Genomic DNA, 26,234 nt, shown 5'->3' on the forward strand with positions numbered 1-26,234 from the left:
GAGAAGGTGCCCTGGAGGGGTGCCATCGCCACATTTCACTTCCTGGGTTGCAGACGGGCTGGGTTATGAGTCGCGGTAAATAGCTCTCTTTCCGTGCAGGTCAGGGTTGATTGTAGGTGAATGAGTGTGTGTCAATGTACGGAGGGTTGTGGGGGCTGCAGAGCTGGCACTTTCTGGGGCTATGTTTCATTATTTTGGTTGCCTAAATGTTACCCCAGCACGTCGTCACTTGGGGCCACTGAAGCCCCTCTGCCTCCTGTGGGGTCGCCTCATCCACATTGCCCTCGTCCCCTGTGCCCAGCCCCGGGGAGGGCGCCCTCTGCCTCCCTGCCCCAGCTGCACATGGTGAGCCCGTGGGAGCCTCACGCATCCAGCCGAGTCCCTGAAAATGCCAGCAAGGCCTGTGGTGGGTGAATGGGTTGCACAGAGGTGCAGCGCCTGTGGCCTGGGGCGGGGGTCTCAGGCCGCGGCTGGAGGGAGCTGGTTCAGTTGTGTGCAGGTCCTGGACTCTGGTGAATTCTGCTGCTTTTCATGAGGGTGCACGGAGGCCTTGTGTCTGATGGTCCTGTGTGTGATTTTTAAGATAAGTTTCTACTGCGTCGCATCATCATCTTCAGATCGACACTTGAAATTAGGTTTCATTTAGTCAAAAGTGGAATGCGTGCACCCTCACCATCTGCAGGAATTAGCTGGAGCCTTTCTTCATAAAACTTCAGCGAGCTGTAGGCTCTCCTCTGGTGCCCCTGCCTTCCAGAACCTCATCGAAGGAGATACCAAGCAAGTATTACTATCCCTGCTTTAAAGAGAAATTCAGTTCTGCATTGAAACAAAACAAAATCCCCCCCCCCACACACACCTTGATTACAGAGTTAACACACACTTGTTAGAAGGCCATTGAGACGTCAGCTGACACTGGGGGCGCGTGACACCAGCGGCCCTCTGCCGGGCAGGAGCTGTGTGCGCCCCAGGCCTCTGGCTGTGCTGCTCAGGTCCACCCTCTGCCCTTGCGTGTGGTGCTCACTCTACGCCGGATGCCATCCCGCGTTGGTAAACACACCAAATAAGTGACATTGGACGAGAGACCAAAGTTTAAAATAGACAAGACTCTGAGACAGCCCTGGAGGGAACTATACTTGGACATTGGTATGATGAGAGTAAGGAAGGACCTTTGCATGGAAAACCGCAAAGAACTGATGTGCCAGGGGCCTGGCCTCACAGTGTCGGGTGAGGGGTGCTTGGTAACGAGTGCGAGGCCGTGTTGGCCGACGGGACTCCACGGCGGCCTCTCCGCGGGCTGCAGGGACACCCCGGGTGCACAGCCTGCCTTGTGCCTCTTTCAGGGCCCCATTTCCAGCTGACCCTGCACTTTATCCACCATCCCTAAGCTGCTCTTTCCCTTGAATGTTCCCCCTGCAGGTTGCTGCCATTAACCCAAACCACCCACTGGCACAGATGCCCCTGCCCCCGTCCATGAAGAACTGCATTCAGCTGGCAGCCTGTGAGGCCAACGAGCTCCTGCCCATGATCCCCGACCTCCCAGCTGACCTGTTCACGTCCTGCCTCACCACCCCCATCAAAATTGCCCTGCGCTGGTAAGTTGGCTGCCGCCTTGTCCTGGGGCTCCCGAGTGGCGGTGTAGCTCAGCATCCCGAAGCCCGGGCATTACTCATGGAGAAGGACAGACCCATTGGGTTGGTCGCGCGGAGGCTGGCCGCTCTGTGGTCCCTGGGCCGCCCCGTCCTCGCCTGTGGGCCGAGGGAGTGTCCTAAGCAGCACTGGGCACTCGGGAGCCCATGCTGGCTCGTGAACGCGCAGAAGGCTGTCGGTTGAGAGCAGCCCTTTTGCCCCGCGCTGGGCTTGGAGTCTGGTCTTCTCATTGGTCCTCGGCAGAAAGGAAATCCTGATTCTTTCCTACCACCCACTTTGTACAAGTCCAGAGCTCTCCAGAGCACGGCTGAGGAAGTGGGTGGGCCTTCCAAACAGCAGAACCTGCATTTAAGTCCCTGCGTCACTGGCAGACCTGCCGTGGGACGTGGGTGCTCCGGCCCCCAAACCCAGTTTTCTCCGCCGGCCGTCCTGCTGCTCTTTTCTTCTCTGCTTTTCCATTTTGTTTTGCTGAGAAACCTCCATGCAGTAGCTGCCGTCCCGCTAGGAGAGGGATGCATCCATAGGCACCAGAGCAGCACGTAGCTGCGATGCTAACTGTCCACTGGGTGGGTGCTTCCAAGGGCTTCCTCCCAGCGCCATCTGACACCCAAACCCACACACCCCGATCCCTCCCACAAGCCCCGAGAAGCAGCTGAGAAACACGTGGGCCGCAGGGGCTATAGCTCAGCCCCAGGCCTCTGGGAGACCCCTGGGGAGACCCTTGAGGGCTTGAGCTGTTTGGTTGGATGGGACCTGGGGCAGTGTTCCTGGTCCACCCAGGCCCCCAGGTGAGGTTGATGATGCTGGGCTGGCAGAGCAGACCCCCTCGGCACCTCTCCCCCGCCGCCCACACCTCAGGGCTGCGGGTTGCCCCAGAGAGAGCCTCCTGTAGAGTGACTTCCCTGTGAGGAGTCCACAGTGAGGGGGGCTGCCCAGAGGGCCCCCAAGCGGCCCAGCTCAACCGCCAGCTGACCCATCCCCACTGCGCCCCGAGAAGGAGCTGGACCCTGAGGGGCAGGGCCCGCACGGGGCAGAGCTGTGGAATGGCCCCAGGCCAGCGGAGGACACTGGGAACTGGGAGTGGGGAGAGCCCAGCAGAGGCAGGACGAGCATTACGTTTGGAAGGAGGAGCACGGTGGGTGGGGTCCGTGGAGGAGAGGGGGCCGCAGCCCCACCACCTGGAAGGGTGGCCGCAGGAGGGAACAGCGGGCAGGCAGCACAGAGAGAGATGGACGCTCCGACGTGCAGGGAGACGTCGGCAGAGGGACCACTTCCTGAGGGCGACACGGACACGTTCCCCAGACGTGGGAAGAGGCGGCAGCTCAAGCCAGGACATGTGGGCTCCATGCCATCTTCCACCTCCCTGCGGGCGCAGCTCTCACAACGTGGCTTTCTACTCACGAGGCAGTCGGGGACTGTCTGGAATGGTAGGACACTGTCTGGAATGGTCAGGGACTGTCTGGAACAGTAGGGGACTGTCTGGAATGGACGGGGACTGTCTGGGACAGTAGGACACTCTCTCGAACGGTCAGGGACTGTCTGAAAGAGTAGGACACTGTCTGCAATGGTCAGGGACTGTCTGGAACAGTAGGACACTGTCTCGAACGGTCGGGGACTGTCTGCAACATTGGGACACTGTCTCGAAAGGTCAGGGAATGTCTGCAATAGTAGGACACTGTCTGGAAGTGTAGGGGACGGTCTGGAACGGTAGGGGACTGTCTGGAACAGTAAGACACTGTCTCAAATGGTCAAGGACTGTCTGGAACAGTAGCACACTGTCTGGAATGTTCGGGGACTGTCTGCAACAGTAGGACACTGTCTGGAACAGATGGGGACAGTCTGGAACAGTAGGACACTGTCTCGAATGGTGGGGTGCTGTCTGTAACAGTAGTGGTCTGTGTCGGGGACTGTCTGGAACAGTAAGACACTGTCTCGAACGGTCGGGGACTGTCTGCAAATGTAGGACACTGTCTGGAACGGTCAGGGACTGACTGGAATAGTAGGACATTGTCTCGAATGGTCAGGGACTGTCTGGAACAGTAGGACACTGTCTCAAACGGTCAGGGACTGTCTGAAACAGTAGGGGACTGTCTGGAACAGTAGGGGACTGTCTGTAATGGTCGGGGACTGTCTGGAACAGTAAGACACTGTCTGGAACAGTAGGACACTGTCTCGAATGATCGGGGACTGTCTGAAACAGTAGGGGACTGTCTGGAACAGTAGGGCACTGTCTGTAATGGTCGGGGACTGTCTGGAACAGTAGGGGACTATCTGGAACAGTAGGACACTTTCTCGAATGGTCACAGACTGGAACAGTAGGGGACTGTCTGGAACAGTCGCACACTGTCTCCAATTGTCGGGACTGTCTGAAACCATCGGGGACTGTCTAGAACCGTCGGGGTCTGTCTGGAACTGTTGGGCACTGTCTGGAACCTTGGGGACTGTCCGGAATAATGGTGCACTGCCATGCCGGTAGATCTTTGCAGTAAGCCACTCTCTGCCCAGCTGGGAATGGGCAGATTGCAGCTCTGCTGTCCTTCGCATATGACGGCTTACAGACTGTGATCCTTGGAAGACTGTCAGGTGAAATGTGCCCTCGTTTGTAACAAATGGGTCAAAAACCACCGGCTTGTCTTAAATTGAGAAAGGAAAACCGTTTGGTAGGTGGCGCTTATTTATGTTTCCAGGGTTAAGGTTTTGTTTTTTCACCTAAGAAGTCAGTGTTTTCCAATTTAAAGTGGGATGTACATTCTTCAGAAAACTTTACTAAAAGCAAAAAGAGGGGCACCTGGGTGGCTCAGTAGGTTAGGTGTCTGACTCTTGATTTCGGCTTAGGTTATGGTTTCACAGTTTGTGGGATCTGGGCCTCTGTTGGGCTCTGTGCTGTGAGCACAGAGCCTGCTTGGGATTCTCTCTCTCTCTCCCGCTCTCTCTCTGCCCCTCCCTGCTTATGCACACACATGTGCTCTCACTCACTGTCTGTGAAAAGAAATAAACATATTTCTAAAAGATGCAAAAACAAGGGAACGATTATCCGACATCTTGCCATCTTTAATACACCCGGTGTTATCTGGTTGGTGTATTGCCTGTCGGTCTTTTCTTCTCTTCATGTACGTTTCTGCATGGATGTGATGAGGCTAAAATTTGCAGTTTCTTCTTCTACTTAATCCTTAGCATTATAATAAATTTATTCAAGACCATTAGAAACTCTTAGTAAACACCATTTGTAATGACTACATAAGATTGCATTTTATTGATGTTGCCTGTTTTATTTAACCAAATTCTAGGACTTTAGGATTTAGCATACTAGTCAACAAAGGTAGGAGAGCTCACAGCAACTCCAGGGCAGGGGTCTACCAAGTTTTTCTGTAAAGGGCCAGATATAGTTTAGGCCCTGGGGGCCCAAGGCCCCCGCCCAGCTGGTAGCACGGGGGAGCGCAGGCAGCACATAGACAGGTGAGGGTAGCAGTGTTCCGGGAAAACTGAAAACAGGCTCTTTGCCAGCTCGTGCTTTTGAAAATGGAACCAGGATCTTAACGTGCATATGCCCACAGTCCTCATCTGCTGGTCGGGACTTCTAGTGTGAGTCAGAGGATGGTTTCAGCAGCAACGCACCCACTGCGCGAGGCCCCGCAGGGAATGATGTTGGATGCTCTCTGAACCTACCATAGCCTTACTTCGCACGGATGAAGTGTGTGTGCTCGTGTTTGGTGGCAGGTGTATTTATGAATCTTACTTGACAATGAAGTAGTTGTTGGAAAACATGGTTTTTGGATTTTCTTTTTTTTCATGTTTTTTAATTTTTTAAAAAAATTTAGTTTTAGACAGAGAGAGACAGAGCATGAGAGGGGGAGGGTCAGAGAGACAGGGAGATACAGAATCCGAAGCAGGCTCCAGGCTCTGAGCTGTCAGCACAGAGCCCGACATGGGGCTCGAACTCCCAAACTATGAGATCATGACCTGAGCCACAGTCAGATGCTCAACCGACACAGCCACTCAGGCACCCCAGTTTTTGGATTTTCTTTTCATGGTTTGCTTCAGTGTTTCTTACTTCCAGAAGTTGATAATGTTCATGATTCTGAAATGAGCAGGTACATTATTCCCTATATATGCGATCACCTTACTCAGCAGGTATATCAGTGTCATACAAGAGTCTAAAATATAGGTTTTCCTTTGGCTTTTTCTGCTGTTTTGAATGGTGGCGGGATGCCGGTTTAAATTTATTGTGGCTCTGTTTGTGCACTGCTGAAAATGATAGCCCAGCGGCACTTAATTTGCTGTAAAGGAGATTGACGCCTGTTGCCTTGTGCAGCGTGTGATCGTACTGTTATTTGAAGAAAATGATGGGCATTATTTTGGATTGACTAGAGGCCAAGAAAAGTGTTTCCTTCCTTTCAATTAAATTGAGGAATTTCAAGGAGCTTAAATGTTAGTGACGCCGGACTAACGCATACTTGTTCACATGGGAAGTTGCCCTCCTGTGTTTCTCCAGTGAGAGAGGCAGAGGAGACAAGGCCCCAGACAGGCGGGCCGAGCACAGCATGTGGCAGCTCTNGCTGCTCTCGCCACTGTGACGGTAATGTCCCAACCAAATATAAGAGACGGACAAGTTGTAATGACTCAGCAGAGGAGCGAGGGCTGAAACCTCAGCCCTGGATGGAGAAAAGCCAACGAGAAGTCAGCCAACTGATGGAACAGAATTTCGGGGACGGAGGAAGGGCCAGGCGCCAGGCCCTGTCACATGTCCGGTCGGGCTGAGCAGAGGACAGGGCCCAGCCTGTCCCCAATGCCACTTGTGACATTTGCTTGGTATTTTTCTTAAAGACTTGGCTAGTACTTCGTCAGAATTACCTTTGCAGACAGAAATTCTTGCTGGTTTTTGACGATGGGGTTAACTGTATGCTCTCTGTAGAATTTTCTAGAATGCAGCTTCTTTGCCAGAGAACAACTTCTCTCCTGCACGCTCAGTGCCTGTGTGTTATCAGATTTTTAGTTTCTTTTAAAAACCTGGATAAAATGACTCTGCCTTACTTCTGATGTTTGAAGGCAGAGATGCTTGGGGACCCTCTCAGAGAATGAGGCCATCAAGACTTGACAGGGGCAAAACTGCCCCACTTTGTGTGTTAGGCCTTAGTAGTAGGTAAGTTTAGTTTAAATGGTTTTCTTCTCTGGAGGTCCTCACAGTACGGCCTCTGCTGCACTCCGGTCCTGCTGCATAAGCCCCACGGGAGAGTCCAGAGACCTCAGGTTTACGGGATTGGTCACGTGCCCGCCTCCAGCCTGGACCACGTGTTCACACTGTTGCGGTCTAGTGCCACTTGCTAGTTGAGATAAGTACCATAATGCGTCGTATCAGAGCTCCACACGCAGAAACCTGGCACTGCGCTAGGAAAGACGACTGAACGAGAAGGAACAGCAGGGCTATTTCCCCTCGGCCCCCGCCCCTCCAACCTCTCACCGGCTCCTGACTCCAGACCTAGTCCTTGGGCTGCCACCCAACACCAATGGGTACTACAGGGAGTCCATTCGGCAACAAGCCAGAAACGTGGGGATCCTTGGGAATGGCAGAGACCACTGGGGGAGGGGACAGGAGGCCGGGGGGGACACCGCGGGGCAGGGGAGCATGGGAGGGGGCAGATGTGGGTGTTCTGGGTGTGTGGTGGCTCCTCCCCACACCCTGCTGGAAGGGCACAGAAGGAGGGAGGGAGGGAGGACAGAAGGTAACCAGCTGTCCTCTGGGGAGCAGCCTGCACCTGTTGAAGGCAGAGGAGGACTTCAGAGCGAGGGTGACACTGGCAATGTGAGGAAGAAACAGGCAGTTAGGGACACAGTTCAGTTGTCGATACGGAGTGTCCAGAGTGGAACCGAAGCACTGAAGAAGGCAGCAGGTGCACTGACCAGCAGCACAGTGGATGCGGCAGAGGACAGCAGGGGCCAGGCCCACCCAGAGACAGAGAGGAAGAGGAGGAGCCCAGAAGGGCGCGTGCATGTTGGAAATCGAAGATGGCTACAGTATCAATCATGGAAACTGTGTACGATTGGTCTGACATGGGAGACAGAACCACCAGAATAATGAAAATAGAAGGCGTAATTTTCACACAAGGAGAGGACGTTTCTTCTCCCTAAAGGAAGGTAGAAAAAGAAAAAAGAAAGGCATGGTGAACAGAAGACATGAAATAAAGCAGCCACAATAAGTTTTGCACTGAAATGCAAATCTTAGTGAGTTGAATCCATCTCTCAAGGGACAGCAGTCCTGGTGCTGGATAAACTTCCTTGTGACATGGCAAAGCAGCCTCTCCTCCGCAGGACATGTGTTTAAAACAAAATGTTTGAAAGACTGAAAATCACAGGATGAAAGAAGAGAAATATGAGCCAAAAGAAAGCCGGAGTGGCAGTTTTAATAAGTCAGAGAGGAGCCTGAGAGAAGACACGTGGAAAGGGATTGAGAATAGTGTTTTATGGAGGGAAAGTGCAGGTGACTCTGCACAGACCTGACGGTGCGGCCCTGAGCTGCGTCAGATGAGGACGGAAAGAACCACGACAGAGGCAGCAAAGCAGGACTGAAAGCGCAAAGCAGTTGGAAAGTAAGCAAAATAGAGAATTTCGGTAACAATTAATTATTTGGGTGTAATAGAGGCATGTAGGACTGTGTAGCCAGCAAACTCAGAACACACAGTTTTAACACATGTGGACGAGTCGAAAATAACCGTGTGCTGGGCCACAGAGGAAGCTTTAATAACCCCAGGGAGTCCACACTGTCCACTGTGTTCTCAGACTACCGTGCGGTAAGGTTGAGGCTCGGTAACGGAAGAGTAGATTGGAAAAAAGTTCTGAAAACTAAAAAATCTTACTCAAAAGAAAACCATTAGATCAAAGAGGAAGTACTTTAAAGAATATCGTGAACTACTCAAAGCTGAGTGACAGTTTAGCAGAGCTCTCTGTGGCTGTGGGATGCAGCTAAAGCGTGCTCAGGTGTGGTACACGTAGTCTGAAAACGAACATTAACACTAAAGAGAAACAAAGGTTCCCCTTACAGAGCCGGGGGAGATGGCACATGCAGAGGCTGCCCGTATCTGTCATGGCATCTCCAAGTCCCCAGCGCGCCTGGTTAGCCCCCGGGACTCTACAACAGGAGGGGAGTCCTGGGGGCCCCCCACCTGCACGCGAAGTCGGGCCAGGACTCTCCTTTTCGGCTCCTCTTTCAATCCGGCCTTGGCGCCTGGCCCTCTCTGCGTCCCCAAATTCTGTGAATCAGCTGACTTCTCTTTGGCTTTTCTCCCTCCGGGGTTGAGTTTTCAGCCCTCTCCTCTGCTGAGTCATTACAACTTCTCCGACTCTTATGTTTGGTTGGAACGTTACCATCACGGTGGCAAGAGCAGCCAGCGTCCCTCACACTGCAGGGACCGTTTCGGTCGGCCTCTCAGTGGCCCCTGGTGGGGACGAGGATGTGGGGTTGCAGGGCCAGTCCCCGAGAGAGCCGGCTTCAGACTCCCACGGACACTGCAGACTGCCTGCCGCGTGCACCGTCCGCATGTGTGGTGCCCGCCTGGTCCCCAGGGACGCTGCAGACTGCCGCGTGCACCGTCCGCGTGTGTGGTGCCCGCCTGGCCCTCTCCTTTGCTATAACTTTCTCCCCCGTCCTCGCTCCCATCTGGCTCCTATCCTTTCACTTTGATGGTGACATGGAGGGAGTTGAGATCTGTGGTTCAGTAAAAGTCTTAGGGCCTCACTTAATGGGGGAAGGGCTACACCAGGCTCCCAGCAAACATCGTGCTCGGGACAGAAACGAGACCCCTCCCTTTGAGGCCGGGAGCAGGCGAGGGCCCTCTCTGGCACTCCTGCCAGTCCTCGGAGCCCCGGCCACCAGGAAGACCAGATAATTAGGTAGTGGAAGAACACAAAGCTGTGTAATTATCTCTGTCCAGCACAGACTGTCTGTCATACTTCATTGATTAGAGGACACACGCTTTCACACCCAAACATGTCTGAGCACGGTCAGTGACACGCCTCTTTAATTGACAGCACCCTTCCTTCGTGGTGGTGTGTGGGAGTGCATGCAGAAACCACATAGACACATGCACTGTGGCCCTTCTTGTTACATGGCTGTGAGATAAGCTAGCTGAAGGTGCAGCGCTAGGGAATCATGGGTAAAGTATCAGGTAAGCTACTACAATATGTAATTCAATATGTACTACAGTATGTACCAGCAGTCACTGATCTCAAATCATAATAGTACTGATAGGTTTTACTCGGAAAAGTATAAAATGTATGATCTTTCTCTGTAAGACCAGAGAAAGAAAAGTACATTTAACCATAAGTAAGAGAAAAGAAATTAAAAAAAAAAAAGAGTAATAATAAACAGAAAATGCTCCAGAAAAATCTAGAAACCCATGAAACTAGATGATAAATTTGAAAGGTTCAATAAAATTGTTTACCCTTTGGAATGATCAAGAAAACTCAAGAAGAGGCACAAATTACCTATATGAGAAGTAAAAAAGGGAGCATCACTATAAGCATTAAAAGGGGAACTGTAAGGGAATCCTTTTAAGTAGGAAGGACTTTATTCCAGTAAATCTACATCTTAAATATAATAGATGAATTGTGTGAAAGACACAAATTTCTGAGTCTGACACAAAAGAAAATGAAAATCTGGGGAATTTATATGTCACAAGGAAATTGAATTATAGTTAAAAGCCTCACAAAGAAAGCTCCAGGCCCAGATATTATTACTGATAAATTCTCAAACGTTTAAGAAAGAACACCAATTCTTATATCAATTCTTTCAGAAAATAGGGGAAGTGAGAACATTTCCTGTCTCATTCCAGAGGCTAACTTTACCCTCAAAATCAAAGTCAGACAAAGACTGTACAAAGCAGGGGCTGGAGGAGGGGGGTACTTACAGACCAAGATTCCTCATTAACACAGATCTTAAAATCCTTAACAAAATATTAGCAAATGAAGTCTGTGAATATACAGACAGGATTAAGGTTAGGATGCAGTAAGGTGTACCTCAGGAACGCACGGTTTGTTTAACATACACAAATCACTACATGCGATCCATTTAAGGTACAACGTATTGTAAATGTATTCATTCTCCTTTTCCAGAGTTAAAGAGAAAAACCACATGATCATCTCAATAGATACATAAAAAGTATTTGACAGAATTTGACACTCATTCATGACAAACAGTTCAGCAAATTAGCGATGGAGGCGAACATTCTTAAGCTTATAAAAGGCATCTCAGAAGAGCCCGTAGCTAACATTGTACTTACTGGTGGAAGGTTAAATGTTTTCCCCAGAAGGTTGCAAACAAGACAGAGGTGTTCACTCTCACCATTACTGTTTAGTATTGGACTAGAGGCTCTAGTTGGCACGGTACAGCCAGAAGCTATAAAGGGGCTTGCAGATTGGCAAGCAAATAAAACGGCTTACTCACAGACAAAGGTTGTCTACCTAGAAAATCAGGAGAAGCCTACAAAAACGTTGCTGGAATGAATTCATTTTAGCATGGCTCTAGGGTATAAGATAGATAACCCCACATCAGTTGCATTTCTGTGTACTACTGACAAACACTTGGAAAATGAAATTTAAAAATATGACTTGCAGTGGCATCAAAATTCTGATATAAGTTGATGAAGGTAATAAACCACGTGCCTGACCTGAGCACCTGAACCCACAGGGCGTCACAGAGGAAGACCCACATAAGTGGAGAATTACACTTGCTTAGAGAGCAAAAGACTGAGCATTTTAAATCTACTCAACTTGATCTATAGATCCAGTTCAATCCCAATTAGAATACTTTTTTTTTTAATATTTTTATTTATTTCTAGGAGAGAGAGAAAGAGACAGCGTGAGCAGGGGACAGTCAGAGAGAGAGGGAGATACAGACTCTGAAATAGGCTCCAGGCTCCGAGCTGGCAGTCAGCACAGAGCCTGACATGGGACTCGAACCCACGAACCGCAAGATCATGACTTAAGCGAAAGTCGGACGCTTAACCGACTAAGCCACCCAGGCGCCGCAGAATACTATTTTTTAAAGAAATTGATGTGTTGGTTTTATTTATTTTTAACAGTTCCTTTTTTTTTTTTTTTTTTTTTTTTTTGAGAGAGAGTCAGTCTTAAACAGGAGCCTGATTCAGGGCTCAATCCCACAGCACTGGGATTATGACCTGACCTAAAAAATCAGGAGTCAGACGCTCAACCAACTGAGCTACCCAAATACCCTGACAAGTTGATTGTAAATTCTATATAGAAATGCAAAGAGTGTAGCCAAAACAATTTTGAGAGGGAGGCACATTGGTTTATTTCAAGACTTCATATAAAGCTGTGGTAGTCATGACCCTGGCATTGGCTTAAAGATGGCCATATAAATCAGTGGAACTGAATACAGAGTGGGGACGTGGACCCACAGACATACAATCAGTTGAGTTAGCACAGAGACACCAAGGTAGTCTGATGGGGAAAGGACAGTCTTTTTAACAAACGGTACTGGAATAATTGTCTGTTCGTTCAGGAAAAACAAAAATCCCCGACCTTATTTTACAGTATACAAAACAATTACCTTGGGATTACATACAAGATAAAACTAAAACTTGTAGATGAAAACATAGGAGAAATTGTTGATGATTTCTTATATATGAACCAAACAACACACACCATTAAAAAAAATCGATTGAAGTTCATAAACATTAAAACCTTCTGGTGTTTAAGACTGTTAAGACACCTCATTGGGAAGATTTACAATACGTTGTGTGACAGAGACCTGCATAGAGAATACAGGAAGACCTTTAAAAACTCAAGAAGACAACCCAGATTTTAAATAAATGGCCAAATGATTGGAATAGATGCTCTGTGAAGAAGATATGGGAATGGCTGATAGACACAAGAAGGGTGTGCTGTGTGTATTGCCATTCGGAATGCAAAATAGTATAGCCACTTCAGAGATCCGTTTGGCCATTTCTAATACTGTTAAATATACAGCCCATCAGTCCATGCCTGCGTATTTAGTTCCATGCCTCCGTGTTTACCCAGGAGGAAGAAAATCTATGTCCACAGAAAGATGTGTAGATCCGTTGATGATACCCAGACCCTGAAATGACCCAAGTGCCCAACAGCAGCTAAACGGATAATCACATTGTGGTCCATCCATACGATGTATTTCCCCTTACCGATCAGAGAACCCGGCTATTGATAACAGCATGCGTGACTCTCAGAAACATTGTAATGACTGGAAGAAGATGCACAGGAAGGAGTGCACAGTTCCTGATTCTGAGACGTTTCTGGAAAGGCCGTCCACGATGAGGCAAAGCCGGTGGCACTTGCTGGGGCAGATTCGGGGCCGTGGGGCCGTGGGAAGTGAGACATGTCTGTCTCCTGCTTGAGACCATAATCTTAAAGTGGGTGAGTCTCATTGTATGCAAGTTGCACCTCATTAAGTGGATGTAAATGTTTTTAAGTGCAAAGTGTGGAGTGCAGGAAAAAGAAACAGGCTTAGATTTATGCCACAACGCTCTTTGTTGAATTAAATACAAATAGGCATATAAACATAAGTTTACACATATACTTAAATAAAAATGTGGAAGGATGTACGTTTAATAGACATGGGTGCCTGGGGGTGTTGAGAGGGCTGGGGATGAAGGGGAGAAAAATGGAAGAGAAGGAGCGCCCCGGCGACAGCACATTCCCCGGATTGTGGACTCTGAGCAGGTGCTCAGGACAGCACTCACCAGGGTCACGCGTGTGACCCACACAGGGTACACGGCCCTTGGTGAAATGCCTGCACTTCAGATCATGTCTCCCTCTATGTCTCTTCAATGTCAGCTGACCACATTAAAGTACTGTCCCAAGGCTCAGTGAAATCCAGAATGCTACGGGCTAAGACAGAACCTTTATAGAGTTAATGCCTAAATATTGACCTATTTGACCAAATTTGAGGCCCATAGGGCCTTTGGAAAATCCGCTTATTTCCTGGAGAGACGTATTTGCTGAAATGAATTCTGTTTTAAAGGGCGGTTGCCTTTTTCATTTTGGTTCGTGTTGGAGCTTATTTAACTTGTGGCAATTGACTGTTGGCTCACATCCCCTCTTCTCCTCCGCTGTTTGTCTAACAAGAGAACCCGGGGATGTGTTGTCGCAGGCAGGATCCCCAGGCAGCTCTGTGAATCCAAGAGTCGTGAGAGTTTGATGCACCAGCGTGTAGTGTGGATGCAGGACACAGGGTAGCAGGTGTGAATGGCATATTCTCTAACAGAACAGCAGCGTACAGAAGATAATAAAGATTATGTGCAGCTCAGCGCACCGCAGGGCTCTCACAGCTACGGAGTTATTAACGTGGTTCCAGGAAGTCAGCTAAGGCGGAAATGATCCTCCTAAAACAGCACTTGCCCCGCCAGCCTCACTCCCCGCCCCTCCCAGCCTTCCTGGCCATCCTTGGCCAATGGGAGGTATCTGATGTTCAGATACCATCGTCACTACGTTCCAAATTCATTTTCATCCCTGTTTGAAATCCTACCTGCAGAGCGACTGAATTACATCACATCTGATGGAACAGTGACCTGTTAACTATTTATTTGCCTGTTTGTGTCTTACTAAACCTCTGGGTATTTTAATGGTGCTTTGACTTCTTATCTGGTGTGTGCGGCTAAGTGTGCACACATCTCTGTGCACAATCAGGGATATGAAGCCACATTGCTTCCAAAGGTGCTAATGCACACGGCCACACATTTTATTGTGGACACTCATGACCCCCGTGGGCACGCAACAGCAGGCATTGGCATGTGTACTTTAGAAGCCATTTCTTTCTCAATCTTGTGCTTAGATGGGATTCCTGATCCCTCCTGAATAGCATCTTCTTTTGAATTCCAGAATCATGGGACTGTGTGCAACCTGTGCACATGGGTTTAAAATGGTGTGATATTAAGCCACAGGGCATCAGCCTCTTTGGTTTTCTTGCTCCTTGTCATTTGTGCCCCTGAGGTTCACATACTTGATGTGGGACAGTTTGAACCGGATGCAAGGCCTGGCATCAGGCATAGGTGTTCGGTGCTGTTGGCTGGTCATTGGAACAGCCCGATGTCTGCGTTTTCTGTGGTTGAAATAACGGCTGCTCTGCTCCAGGTGGCCGTAGAAGTCCTTGCATTATTCAGGTTTGTGAGACAGAGTCCTTGGCCGCTCGCCAGGAGGAGTCTGCAGGGAGACAGACGCCTCGTCCATGCTGCTCTTGGAGCAGGGACGACCAGCGTCCCTCCGCCTGCCTTGGAGCGGGCAGCACTGGCCGCGTGTTGTCTGTCCTGTCAGTGAGAAGGCGGCCATGGCCTTCTGAGCAGACAATCCTGTCCGGGCCGTAGCCTCATACCCGGGCTTGGCCGACTGTGAACAGTCCGGCGTGGCATGACCCTGCGGTATGAGGGAAGGGCCAGTGACCGTGAGCCGAGGAAGAGGACAAGGTGGCTCAGCAGTGGGTTTTATGCTGCAGGCAGCCATCTGCTTGGCGCATGCACGCAGACCAGCCATAGGGTGGCTCAGGCCCTGCTGGGAGCGTGCACGGGGGCTTGGGCACAGGGCAGCCTCCCTGGTGTGTACACGACACGGGGTGACCTTGGCAGTGGCCCTCTGATGGCCCTCAGGGGCTCCCGGCTGGCCCTCCTCAGCCCTACCCACGGTCGGTACGTGTGTGACGCAAAGCACTCTCCTCGTCTGGAGAACACCACACCACGGGCCCCTTGGGGAGTGGGGGGGGATGTCCCAACACAGGAAGTCTGAGCCAAGTAGGAGGTGGGACGGGCCTTTGACTCAGACCCTTAGCTCAGTCTGGAGGAAGGAAAGGGGCAGCGCACGGCTTACCAGATCACGTGGGCCACTGGTTGTCTCTTGTTTTCTTTTAGGCGCACGAGGCTGTGCAGGTATGTTTGGCGGGAGGAAGGGGCTTGGAGAGCGAAGCCCTGAAGCAGGATGCATGACTGCGGCCTCGACAGCCTGGGAGGAAGGCAGAGAGGCCGTGAGGGGAGCAGAGGGTGGGAGCTCATCCCTAAGGCAGGAAGGGAGGCGGCCGCAGACCAGGACCCTGGAGTCACTGCAGGCGGCTCAGATACGGGAGGGAAGCGGACCCCTCAGCTTGAGCACCTGAGAGGCCACCGTAGTTGACAGCGAGTCACTGGTCACCTGTGCCGTTTCTAGAGGCTGTCGGGGTCGCTGTCGACAGGTAGGGCCAAGTTAACGCAAGCCGAGTGGGGAAGGGAGACCGTCGGCCGCTGTCCATGCGGGAAAACGTGAGACTGAAAAAGGGTAGTTGTGTGGTTTGTTAGCTCTTTCGGATGCATTTGTGGGGGGAGCCCTTGTGCCGGCACCCCAGGTTCCAGAGCCACACATCTTCCCTGTCAGCAGGACGCAGTGGGTAGCGCCAGCCTGGGACCCAGACCCGCTGCTGAGGCAGGCACAGGGCACTGGGGAGGCGCTGGGCAGCGGGGAGGGGAGCCCTGACCAGGTCACACACGTTGTGGCGTCAGAACCGAAGCCAACAAGACCCNACCAGCCTGGGACCCAGACCCGCTGCTGAGGCAGGCACGGGGCACTGGTGCTGGGCGGCGGGGAGGGGAGCCCTGACCAGGTCACACACGTTGTGGCGTCAGAACCGAAGCCAACAAGACCCAGGTGTCTGGGTTGCTCTCTGAGTGGCGGGAGGCCCATCAGGAGAAGGACGCTGTGGCTGGGGGCAGCGTGTGGCGGGAGACGTTGAGAGGCTTCTGGACCTCACTGGGCTGGGAGAGGCCGGCCAGGGGGACCAGTTTGAAAGCCCAGGAACCAGGGGATGGAAGACCAGGATGGGGGTGAGGGAGAGCAAGCCGAGGGAGAGAGGGTCTGGTGGGGACGTGGCTGCCTTGTGAGGTTTCATGGCACCAGAAGGAGTCCGGGGAGGTGGGCCCTTGATGTGGGTGTTGAGTCCGGGGAGGAGCATGGCAGGCGCTGGATGGAAGGGACGCAGGTGAGCCAGGCTAGAGTCGGGCCTCCCGGGAGTGCCTGGACGGCGGGAGTGGGGAGGAAAGGTGAGCAGAGGTCAGTAGCACGACGGGCTGGCGTGGGCTCAAAGGAGGGGGTTATTTTTTTAAATGAACACTTGTGTTAGAAGTGAGATGGGAAGTCTAGATCATCGACCCCACGTCCTGCTCCTGAAGCATCAGTTGCACTGAGTGCGCGGGTCCCGGGGACGTGGCGGTCAGGGAGCCCTGCGGGGCGAGGAGCACTGTCAGCCGGGGGGCTGGTACCGGGCCCAGGGATGGGGTGACCGCCCTGAGGTGCCCGTGGAAGCTTCTAGAGAAGCTGGCAGTCAAGGCCACAGGGTCTGCCTTCCCCAGCCACAAACAGGCTGACGGAGCCACTGCTGGACCAGCCCAGCCTGGGAGGCCCCACGTCCCCGGAGGACGGACAGAACCGCCCTGCGGCTGAGGCCAGGGGGCCGTGCTGCCAGGTACGCGCCGCCCCGGTCTCTCTGCCCTCTCGCCGACTGTAACTCTTACCCGAGGGCGTTCTGGTGCAAATCTAAGTTTTTGCTGAAATTAATTATAAGATGGAGGATTCGGGATGACACATCATCGCTTGTGAACGCAGCCTCTGGTGAGTCCCGTGCGCGGCAGGAGCACGCGGCTCAGGCCTGGAGCCCGCAGAACGGCGCTGGGCACGCACGTGTGTTTGCATCCTTCCCCTGCAGGGTGAGCGCTGACGGGTGTCACGCACAGTGTTGGGCAGGAACCCTCCCCACCACCTGTGTCTCCTATTTTCATTGCCGTGTGCTCCCCCCACACCCCAAGACAACAGGAGACCAGGTTGGGGGGGAGGCAGCGGCAGTACGCGGCAGGGACGTGAAGATAACCAGGGATGAGAGTTAGATCTCGGCCCCACACGGCAGAGCTGCCTGCAGGCCCAGGGCGCTGTGTCCTGGCCGCTCTTCTGCCTCCAGTGGCCGCGCTGTGGGCAGGGAGGAGGGGTCCGAGCAGGCAGCCTGGCCTGCACGGCAACCGCGGGCTCTGGAGTCGGGGCCCTGCCTGCACGCAGCCGCCCGAACCCCAGGGTGTGTGGGAGACGCGCGGTCGGGGTCGCGCCGCAGAGACCCGGAGGTGTGCCGGCGCCGCAGTGGTGACTGCCTCGGGCGTGGGGTCGGTGTGTGGGCTGCTCGCGGAGGCGGTGTTTTCTGCGAGTGCAGGGGGAACGGTCGTTGCAAATGTCTCTTCTTTTTATGGGTCAGTTTTTCTTGTTCTTTCTCGAGAACAGGAACTCCCTGGCTGGCTGTTGAGCCTGACGCCTGCTGGAAAGGGCCTCCCTTTATTGTGATTTATGCCGGCGCTCGGCTGGAGGCCTGCGCCGAGGGGCACTTTGTGCTCCGAGGACGGTGCTGGAAGTGAGTGAGGCCCGGCACAGCCACCCTTCCTCACGGGGGCTCTGAGCCAGCGGACAGGAAAGATGTGCCACCCATCAGGGCCATGTCATCGCTGTGGGGCTGCCCATATCTTATTCTTCCTGGAAGACGGACGTGTGGCAGCCTGTGGTCTGTCATGTGCTGTTGTGCACTGGTCCCGTCTTCAGGCGGTTTGGCTTGGCCGGGCCACTCCACGCAGCCGTGGCGGCAGGTAAAGTGGCCAGCCCCGTGCGGGGACGCGGGCGCTTCCCAGGGGGCCCGGGGGTCTCCTGTCCGCCCCAGTGCCTGTGTCACACTTCCTGGAAACACTCAGGCTCCAGAAGGGCTTTGGTCCTATTGGTGTAAATGGAGGGCACCAGGGTATCCTGGGAAACCAGGGGCTCTGGGGACCCCGAGAGCCCTCTGGTCCCATCCCTCCCCTGTTCTCCAGCCGCGTGTCCCTGACTCTGTGCTTTGGAGAATGGCAGCATGTCGTGGCCATGTTGTCCGTTCCTTGTCGTGAACATGCCTGAACGTGGCTGTGCTGCCGACGGGGAGCCCAGTGCGCGGCCTGAGGCCCCAGGCTGGCGGCGTCTCTCACAGTGGAACATCCGGAAACCCAGATCCTCGCCGCCCAGCCCTGGGATCGAGCCACAGCCCCATCCTGCCTGCTTAATGCCGACGGTGTCATTCAGACCGACGCTGTACTGAAGCCCCCGGGGAACCAGCTCTCCGCCAGGGGCGTCGCCGACTGTCCGGCCTGGCAGAATGGCGAGTTACCCGCGTGAAGCTGTATGGCGTGTGTTTGGTTGCAGGGGACATACGGTGCCTCAGAGGAATCAACGGGGACCCGTGTCCCCAGGACATCTACAAGCCCCTTCTCCCCCCGACCCCCCCACCGTGGGAACCTTAAGGGCTCTTAGGTCGTGTCCTTTCAGATTCGGCTTTCCCTGACCAGACCCTCTTGTGCATTGTCCCTCTCTGTCACGGTCACTCTGTGCCCATCCTCATACTTTCTCATGGACCCAGCGACATGGACAGGGCAAGAAAGCCCTGTCGCTTTCTTGCCGCATGCGCCCCTGTGATGTCCGTGTGCCAGCGGCATGCCTGGGCCTCGCCGTCCCTGGAGACTGTGTCCCGCCACTCGCCACACCCAGGCGTGGTGACACTCGCTGAGGACTCCAGTCCCAAATGGGGAGGGTCCCTGCAGAGAAGGAGAGGAAATCGCCCCTGTGGAAACCTCCTTCCCTGTTTTCAGCCATTTTCTTTACCGGTTTACAGATTCTTTCTTGTTTTGATTCCTTTCTGCTTATTTTCAGTCTGCTGTTTTCTTTACCTCAGTGAGGGCCCCTGGTGCTGTTTCTTCTTCTCTGTCTCTCCGGGGGGAGCTCGCGAACGTGGAGGGCAGCTCCATGCAGCGACAATGGGGCCAAGCCGTTCATTTTCGACCCGAGAATGTCAGGCTCAACGCTGCCCGGTCGGGAGTGCGGCATTGCTGGGTTCGGAGGTGAAATCCGCACTTTCCCCTGTGTTTGCTCATCAGACCACAGGGCCCGGAGATGTGTGTCACCGTGAGAGCGCCAGGGCCGGCCTCCGTTGTCCTGGGGCCCCTCATGGGCGTTTCGTAACGTGATCATGGCAAAGGGAGGAGGCGACGACAGAACCCAGAATTCCGCAGGGTGATCCACACACTGTTCCTTGCACGTGCGTGTGATCATGCTTAACTAGAGTAATGTATTTTGTATTTCATTTTTTAATTTGAAGATTGTCATTCTACAGTGTTAGCCAGTATTTTATTCTCAAATTTAATATTCCATCATGTTTATCGACAGTATTATTTAAAGCTTTTCCCTGTTACTGTAAAGTTGAAGTATTTGCAGGCGTCTTTACCCCTCCATTCATCATCACGGGGCATCACCGAGCTTTCGCCTCGTTTGGACACATTCTCAGGACACATTTCTGTGAACGGGGTCAGTAGGTCGAAGCGTGTATCTTGGGACGCCAGGTGCCAAACTTCTTTGCCAATAAACTCCTCTGATTTATGCCGCCCCAGATCTCATCTCGGCGAAAGTGCCGTTTCAGTGCAGTCTCGCATGATTTTCAGAGAGAACTTGTTCCTTACTCTGCACAGATATTCTCACCACGTGGTTACTATGTTTAACTCCTTGATGGGCTGCCAGACTTCTCCCCGCAGCCGTGGCATTTCACACCCCTGCCAGCAGTGCGCAAACGCTCCCGTTTGTCTGCATCCTTGAGATTTCTTGTTATCACCTATCTACACACATCTTTTGATTTTTAGTTGTGTTGTCTTTTTTCTTGGGTCGTTGGAGTTCTTTCTTTGTTCTAGATCCTAGACCCATATCAGACGTATGTTCTGCAAACCATATTTGCAGGCATTTTCTGCCCGTCTGCAGGTGGTATTGCCATTTGGTGAAAGTGTCCTTCGACACAGGAAAGTTCTCCACCTTGCCTGGTTCTTCTCTCGTTGTTTCTACTTTTGATGTCATATTCCCAAGTCATGATGGTTTACACACCTTCATGAGTTTCCTTCTAAGAGTTTTATAGTTTTATCGTTTTTACTGGGACATTTATGTCTTTGATCCACCTTGAGTAGGTTTTTGCAGACGGGACAGTGATGTCTTGAAGCGTGCCTTGGGCTTGGAGCCTGTTTTGTGCACTAAGAGCAGCTCGACGGGGTAGCAGCTGCATCACCAGAACACGTGGGAACCATGCAAGAAACGGTACCTTCTGCAGGTGGAGGAGAAGTGGCCGTGTGGCTGTGCAGAGGGAGTCACTTGGTAGACTGTGGGGCTTGCTTCTTGGGTAGGAATGTCAGATACTCATTATGCAGCCTGTCACACTGGGAAAAGACAAGGCCTGATGCCATTTGTACCTCCTCCATCAGTGTTTGCAGCTTTATATGATGCTTATATAACAACTCTGGACAATGTTTTTTCCCCTCTGGATTAATCAAATTGCCAGCATACTTTCAAAACTGCACAGAATCACACTTTTCCTGTGTCACAGGATGTCGGGGCCGGCCGCTTCTCTGAGACTTATACTGGGAGTAGCTAGTACAGTCTTGTTTTTTACTGGCAACTGAAAATTGGTGTCAGAAAAGCAGCCTTCTTTAGGTGACGGGAAGGTTCTTTCTGGGCAAACCGCGTGACACAGACATGCGGAGGAGACAGAGTCACGGCCCTGTGCTCCTGTGACCCACCCCCTGGGTGTCGTGACCATCCAGCTCGTCAGAAAGTAGCAGTTAGAAAAATTGAGAAGATACCACCTTTTTAAATGCCTCATTCCTTCCATTTCAGCGTTACTCTGGGTTTTTTTTCTCCATCACATCCTTACAGATACTGCGAAGGATTGGAAGAATGTTTCTTCAGGGTTAGGACTTGAGGGGAGCAGGATGTGCCCTCAGGCTGGAAGGGGGTGCAGCCTGTGAGGCGGGAGGATGGGCTGCTCTTCCTCATCTTGGGGACAAGCCAGACGCCGGTACGGCAGCCTGGGATGGGCCATGTTCTCGAGCCTCAGCATAGAAATAAGCTTTCCACTCTGTGCCCAGCTTTCCACTCTGTGCCCGTCGTCTCTGGAGATGCAGGGCCATGGGGACACATTCCACCCCCACGGCCACCTCCAGCCCTGCACAGATCATGGCCTGAGTGACCGCGTAGGACCAGGCAGAGCAGGTGGAGTCCTGCTTGCATGTATGTGCGCGCGTGTGTGTATGTGTGTGCGTGCACACGTCACAAGGAACTAGCTTTCCACTTAGGGATGTAAACCTCTTCCTATAGAAACACCGAAATTATGCACAAAAAACTAGTGATGCTGATCATGGGACACTGTTATGTCCTCAGGTTGTCTGGCAGCTCGTTCTTGCGGCCAAGGGCACAGCCACTCTTGTGTCCTGTGGGGAGCAGACGTGCACCAGCTTTCTGACAGCACTGACGGGAGACGCAGGGTCAGTGAGGACTCGTGAGGGGCAGCACCTGTGTTCACTCGTCCTGCAGCGGCGCTCCCGGGCACGTGGGCTCATCCGTCCTTCAATGCTCCCACACACATGGGCTCATCCGCCCTGCGGTGCTCCCGCACACGTGAGCTCGCCTTCCCTGCAGTGCTCCCGCACACGTGGGCTCATCCGTCCTTCAGTGCTCCCAGGCACGTGGGCTCGCCCACCCTGTGGTGCTCATGTGCACGTGGAGAGAATCTCAATGGAGGGTGATGTCAGGGGCCGCTGCCCTAACAATTCCCAAAGCATAAACCAGGAGCTCGGCAGGGAAGGTCGGCAAGTGTGGCGGCACAGCCGCCCTCGGTGTGACCTCCAGGCCCCCTGCCTGCTTCAGGAGCCTGAGGGCTCGGGGACAGAACGTGCACCACGCGTGTTAAGGAGCACAGCGTACACTGAAGATCAGCATGGACTCACGGGGTCGCCACCAGCACGCCAGCCAGCAGCGCCCTTCTTCCCGGCCTGGGGGATCTGCTTCCTGGTGGCTCTGTGGTCGCGAGCGCGGAGAAGTGGGTGGGGCATCTGGACGTCATTCCCGGCTAGACGTGAACCCACTGGCTCATGTCAGCTCCGCGTGCCTCTAGCTTGATTCCCCAGAAATATTACCGTTGTGTCCATCTGCTTCTATTAAGTTAATAGGCACAGACTCAATGGTTCACAAAGCAGCTGAAATATCTGGTACTTACTAGTCCTCTTAATTGATAAGTGTTTCACTCACAAGAAATTAAAATCATGTTGGAGCTGTTACTGCTTGGAAAGCACCCCGGGCATCCTGCCGTCCTGAAGCGTAACTGGAGGCGCAGGGAGTGGGAAGTCCTGTGGGCAGAGCTCGTGTAGGGCAGTGGGCTCGGCAGTGGGCTCACAGTCAACCGCAGGCATGAAGACCACTGCGACTTCAAGTGGACAAGTGGACAAGGCTGTGTGGCCCGGCACACAGCTGCTGGCTACTCAGCCGTCAGAAGTGGTCCTGGCCACGGGGAGACTCGGACAGAGCCCTGGAAGGCTTCTGGCAGAGACGAGTGGGTTGAGCACATTCTCCAGGTCTCTCCTGGGCACACCGTGGGCTTCCCTCCTGCCACTGGGGGTCCTCTCTCACAAGCTGCCACCCTCCTCCTCTTTCCTCATTCCCCCTGCTTTCCCTGGTCGGGTGTGGGGAGACGCGTTGGGCACACTCTCTGACTGCCAGAGGAGATTGGCGAGTGCTCTTTCTCAGCTCTCGGTCTGGCCACCTTCGCCCGCATGGGCACACGTGGCATGTGGGTCCGGAGGAGAGCGAGGGCGCTGTGGTCAGCCGTCTGGCCAGCCGGGTAGTTTTAGGACCTTCCGAACCTCAGCCTTCTCCCCCGTGAAATAGGATAATAACGGCAGGTGTATAAGCAGGCTGCAGGGGGCGCGTAGGAGGTGGTGCGGTCACAGCCCCGGCCCCCCTGTGGTCCTGGGCAGGCGTGGTGGCCAGAGGAGCACACCCCGGGATGTCTGTGGTCGTGTCACCGCCGGTCAGCTCACGGCTGCCTCTGTGGAACCACAGCTGCTTCCCGTGTCCCCACACCGTTCGCCCTCCCCGTAAGTCAACCAGGTGCTGCAGGAAAGTAATCAGGTTTTTTGAATAGGCAGCACTCTCTGGATTTAAAATAGGGAGAACTTAGTCACAAGAGGCTCCTACGCGTGCGTGTGTGAACAGCGACTTTGCGCTGCGCGGGCTCAGGCAGAAGCACAGCAGCACCCAAGACGGCTGGAAGTTCGGCCTGGCCTGCGGCCCACGTCTGCAGCGCTGCAAGCTGCACAGCCAGCCTTCTTTACAGGGACGGGAGTTTCGGCTCTGGGAAGAAGGAGAAGGTCACGTGCATGTGGCCCCAGTCAGGACTCTGCAGTGAGCTGAGGGCTCCGCTGGCCCTGGCTGCAGACGGAGCTGAGGTCCGTGTGTCCTGGCTTCGCCTCCAGCCCTGTTTCAGATTCCTTCTCCCCCACTTCTCCCACCTGTGCTGAAGTAGAATCTGGCCTGGCTCGGGGCCACCAGACACATGCACAGCGGTTTCATGTGCGATGACATCGTTTCGACCCACTGTGACGGGGACTGACTGCTCTGAAGTGGCCTGTGCGGGAGCCGCATGCAGCTGCCCAGCTCTGTGGGTCTCAGCACATCAGAGGCCGCGAGTTTAAACAGGGTCGGCTCTCTGAAGCCGCCACTTGAGTGTAAGTGGGAAGGCATCGCGCGCCATGCAGCACCCCCCTCTCACACTCCGAGGCCAAGTGGCTGGCACTTCTGCCAAACACACCTGACACCTAACCCTGCGATGCAGAGGACAGACCGGGGTCGAGGGTGAAGCTTCTTAAAGGAGCACATCAGAAGGCCCAAGAGAAATAAAAGAACAAACGTGGTAGACAATTATAATTCAAGTGTGTGGTTCTTCCATTTAAGAGAATCACTTAATTTTTACCTAAATTTAACTTGATGCGTCTGCCCCATGGCTACCCTTTATTCTAGACAAAGATGGACGGAGGCCTGGCTGCCACGTGTGTGTGTAAACAGGTGCATTTAGGGGAAAGCCTTCCCTCTCAGCCCCTGAGCACTACTTTGTCCTGATGCTGGAATGCCGGGGTCCCTCAGGGTCACAGCCACCGCCCTTGCACCCTTTCTCTGCACCACTGGCCAGTTTTTAACAGTGCAGGGAGAAGCCTGCGAAGTCAGGGTGCACAAGGGGCTCTCGTGGGGCCCCAGGTGATCAGGCTGGAGCTCCACGCACCTGTCCCGTGGGAGTCCCCGCACTCCGAGATTGCGCCTTCCTGAGGTAAGATCTGAACCAGGTGAGGAGGCTGGAGAGCCTGAAGTGGTCTCATATGAGTCGGATTCGACTTTACAAGGCAGCCTCTTTGGGAACAGGCCCCACGCGGTTTGCTAGCGTTCTAGGCCTCCCGTGGCTGCAGGCCGTGCGAGTCACCTGCGGGGAAGAGGCTCGCCTTTGTGGGAAAGAGCAGAGTAGTGCAGCGGTGGGAGAGGCCGGGGCCTCCCCCGAAATCTCGACAGTCTTCAAAAATGGAGACAAACGACTAACGTTTTAAAAAATCAGATCTTTCCCTTAAGTGTTTTCCTGACGTTGCCTCATCAACATAGGAACGTCTGTACTGAGTCCATCTGTCTTTTTATCTCTGTTTGTTTGCTCTTTATTATGGGGTATTTCCAGCCATTCTAACAGTTGAGAGAATAATAAAATGACCCCTGTGTACTCATCCCCCCACTTTTACGACTGCTTCATTGTCTGGTTTTTATGCCTAATTTTAGTAAATTTATAGACATTATGATGTTTACCCCCAGATACTTCAATATATATTTTTCTAAAGACATTTTAATCTCTTCTGAACTAAAAGGACAGGCCCCTCGTGAAGCTCACACCACCCCCTTGGANGTTGCTGAGAGAATAATAAAATGACCCCTGTGTACTCATCCCCCCACTTTTACGACTGCTTCATTGTCTTGTTTTTATGCCTAATTTTAGTAAATTTATAGACATTATGATGTTTACCCCCAGATACTTCAATATATATTTTTCTAAAGACATTTTAATCTCTTCTGAACTAAAAGGACAGGCCCCTCGTGAAGCTCACACCACCCCCTTGGAAACTGTGTCCACTGGTGTCCAGGCTCACGCTCCGGGCAGGGCCTCCTGGGGCCCTGGGGATGGGGTCAGCTCACTGCCTCTATGACAGAAAGCGTAGACGGACGGGTGTCTGTCCTCCTCTGACTGAGGGGATCATCAGCTTTTCCTTGAGCTGCTCCTGAGGCAGGTGGCCTGAAATAGCTGGCCCCGAGCTCTGGTGTCGTGTCCTCGTTCCCAGCCAGCACGCCCCTGGGAGGGCAAGCCGCCCGGCATCGTTAGAAGGGGCAGCTATTTAAAGTTAGCAATTAGGACCTAATGACACCAAACCACAGGCTTTTAATTTAGGCGTGAGTTCCAGGTGACTGACACACACTGGTCTCAAGTGAGGTTTTGTTTTTTGAAACCTGCTGGATTAAATGAAATGCCGAAGGATTTGCTTGTTTTATCTGAAGCATGTTTCTTGCCCCTTTGAGCTGTCTCCCCAAGTTCCTTTTAAGAAGGGGCGTCTCTGGCACAGCTTCACACTGGGGAGGCTCCATGAGCACAGTCCAGTCTGTAGAAGTTTCCGGGCATGTCCATCTTGGGCTCCGGGAGA

General features: G+C 53.0%; 1 protein-coding gene across 2 annotated transcripts in view; it reads left to right on the forward strand.

Moving 5' to 3' along the window:
- Nucleotides 1–26,234, forward strand: part of RPTOR (regulatory associated protein of MTOR complex 1) — a 325,821-nt gene that overhangs the window by 152,215 nt on the left and 147,372 nt on the right. For both annotated transcript variants that reach the window (XM_077755327.1, XM_077755330.1), the window contains exon 6: nucleotides 1,417–1,592. In XM_077755327.1, coding sequence (XP_077611453.1) covers nucleotides 1,417–1,592 — 176 coding nt within the window. The remainder of the gene's footprint in view (nucleotides 1–1,416; nucleotides 1,593–26,234) is intronic.

Source organism: Crocuta crocuta, unplaced genomic scaffold (assembly GCF_008692635.1).
Source record: "Crocuta crocuta isolate KB4526 unplaced genomic scaffold, BGI_CrCroc_1.0 scaffold50, whole genome shotgun sequence".
NCBI lineage: Eukaryota > Metazoa > Chordata > Mammalia > Carnivora > Hyaenidae > Crocuta > Crocuta crocuta.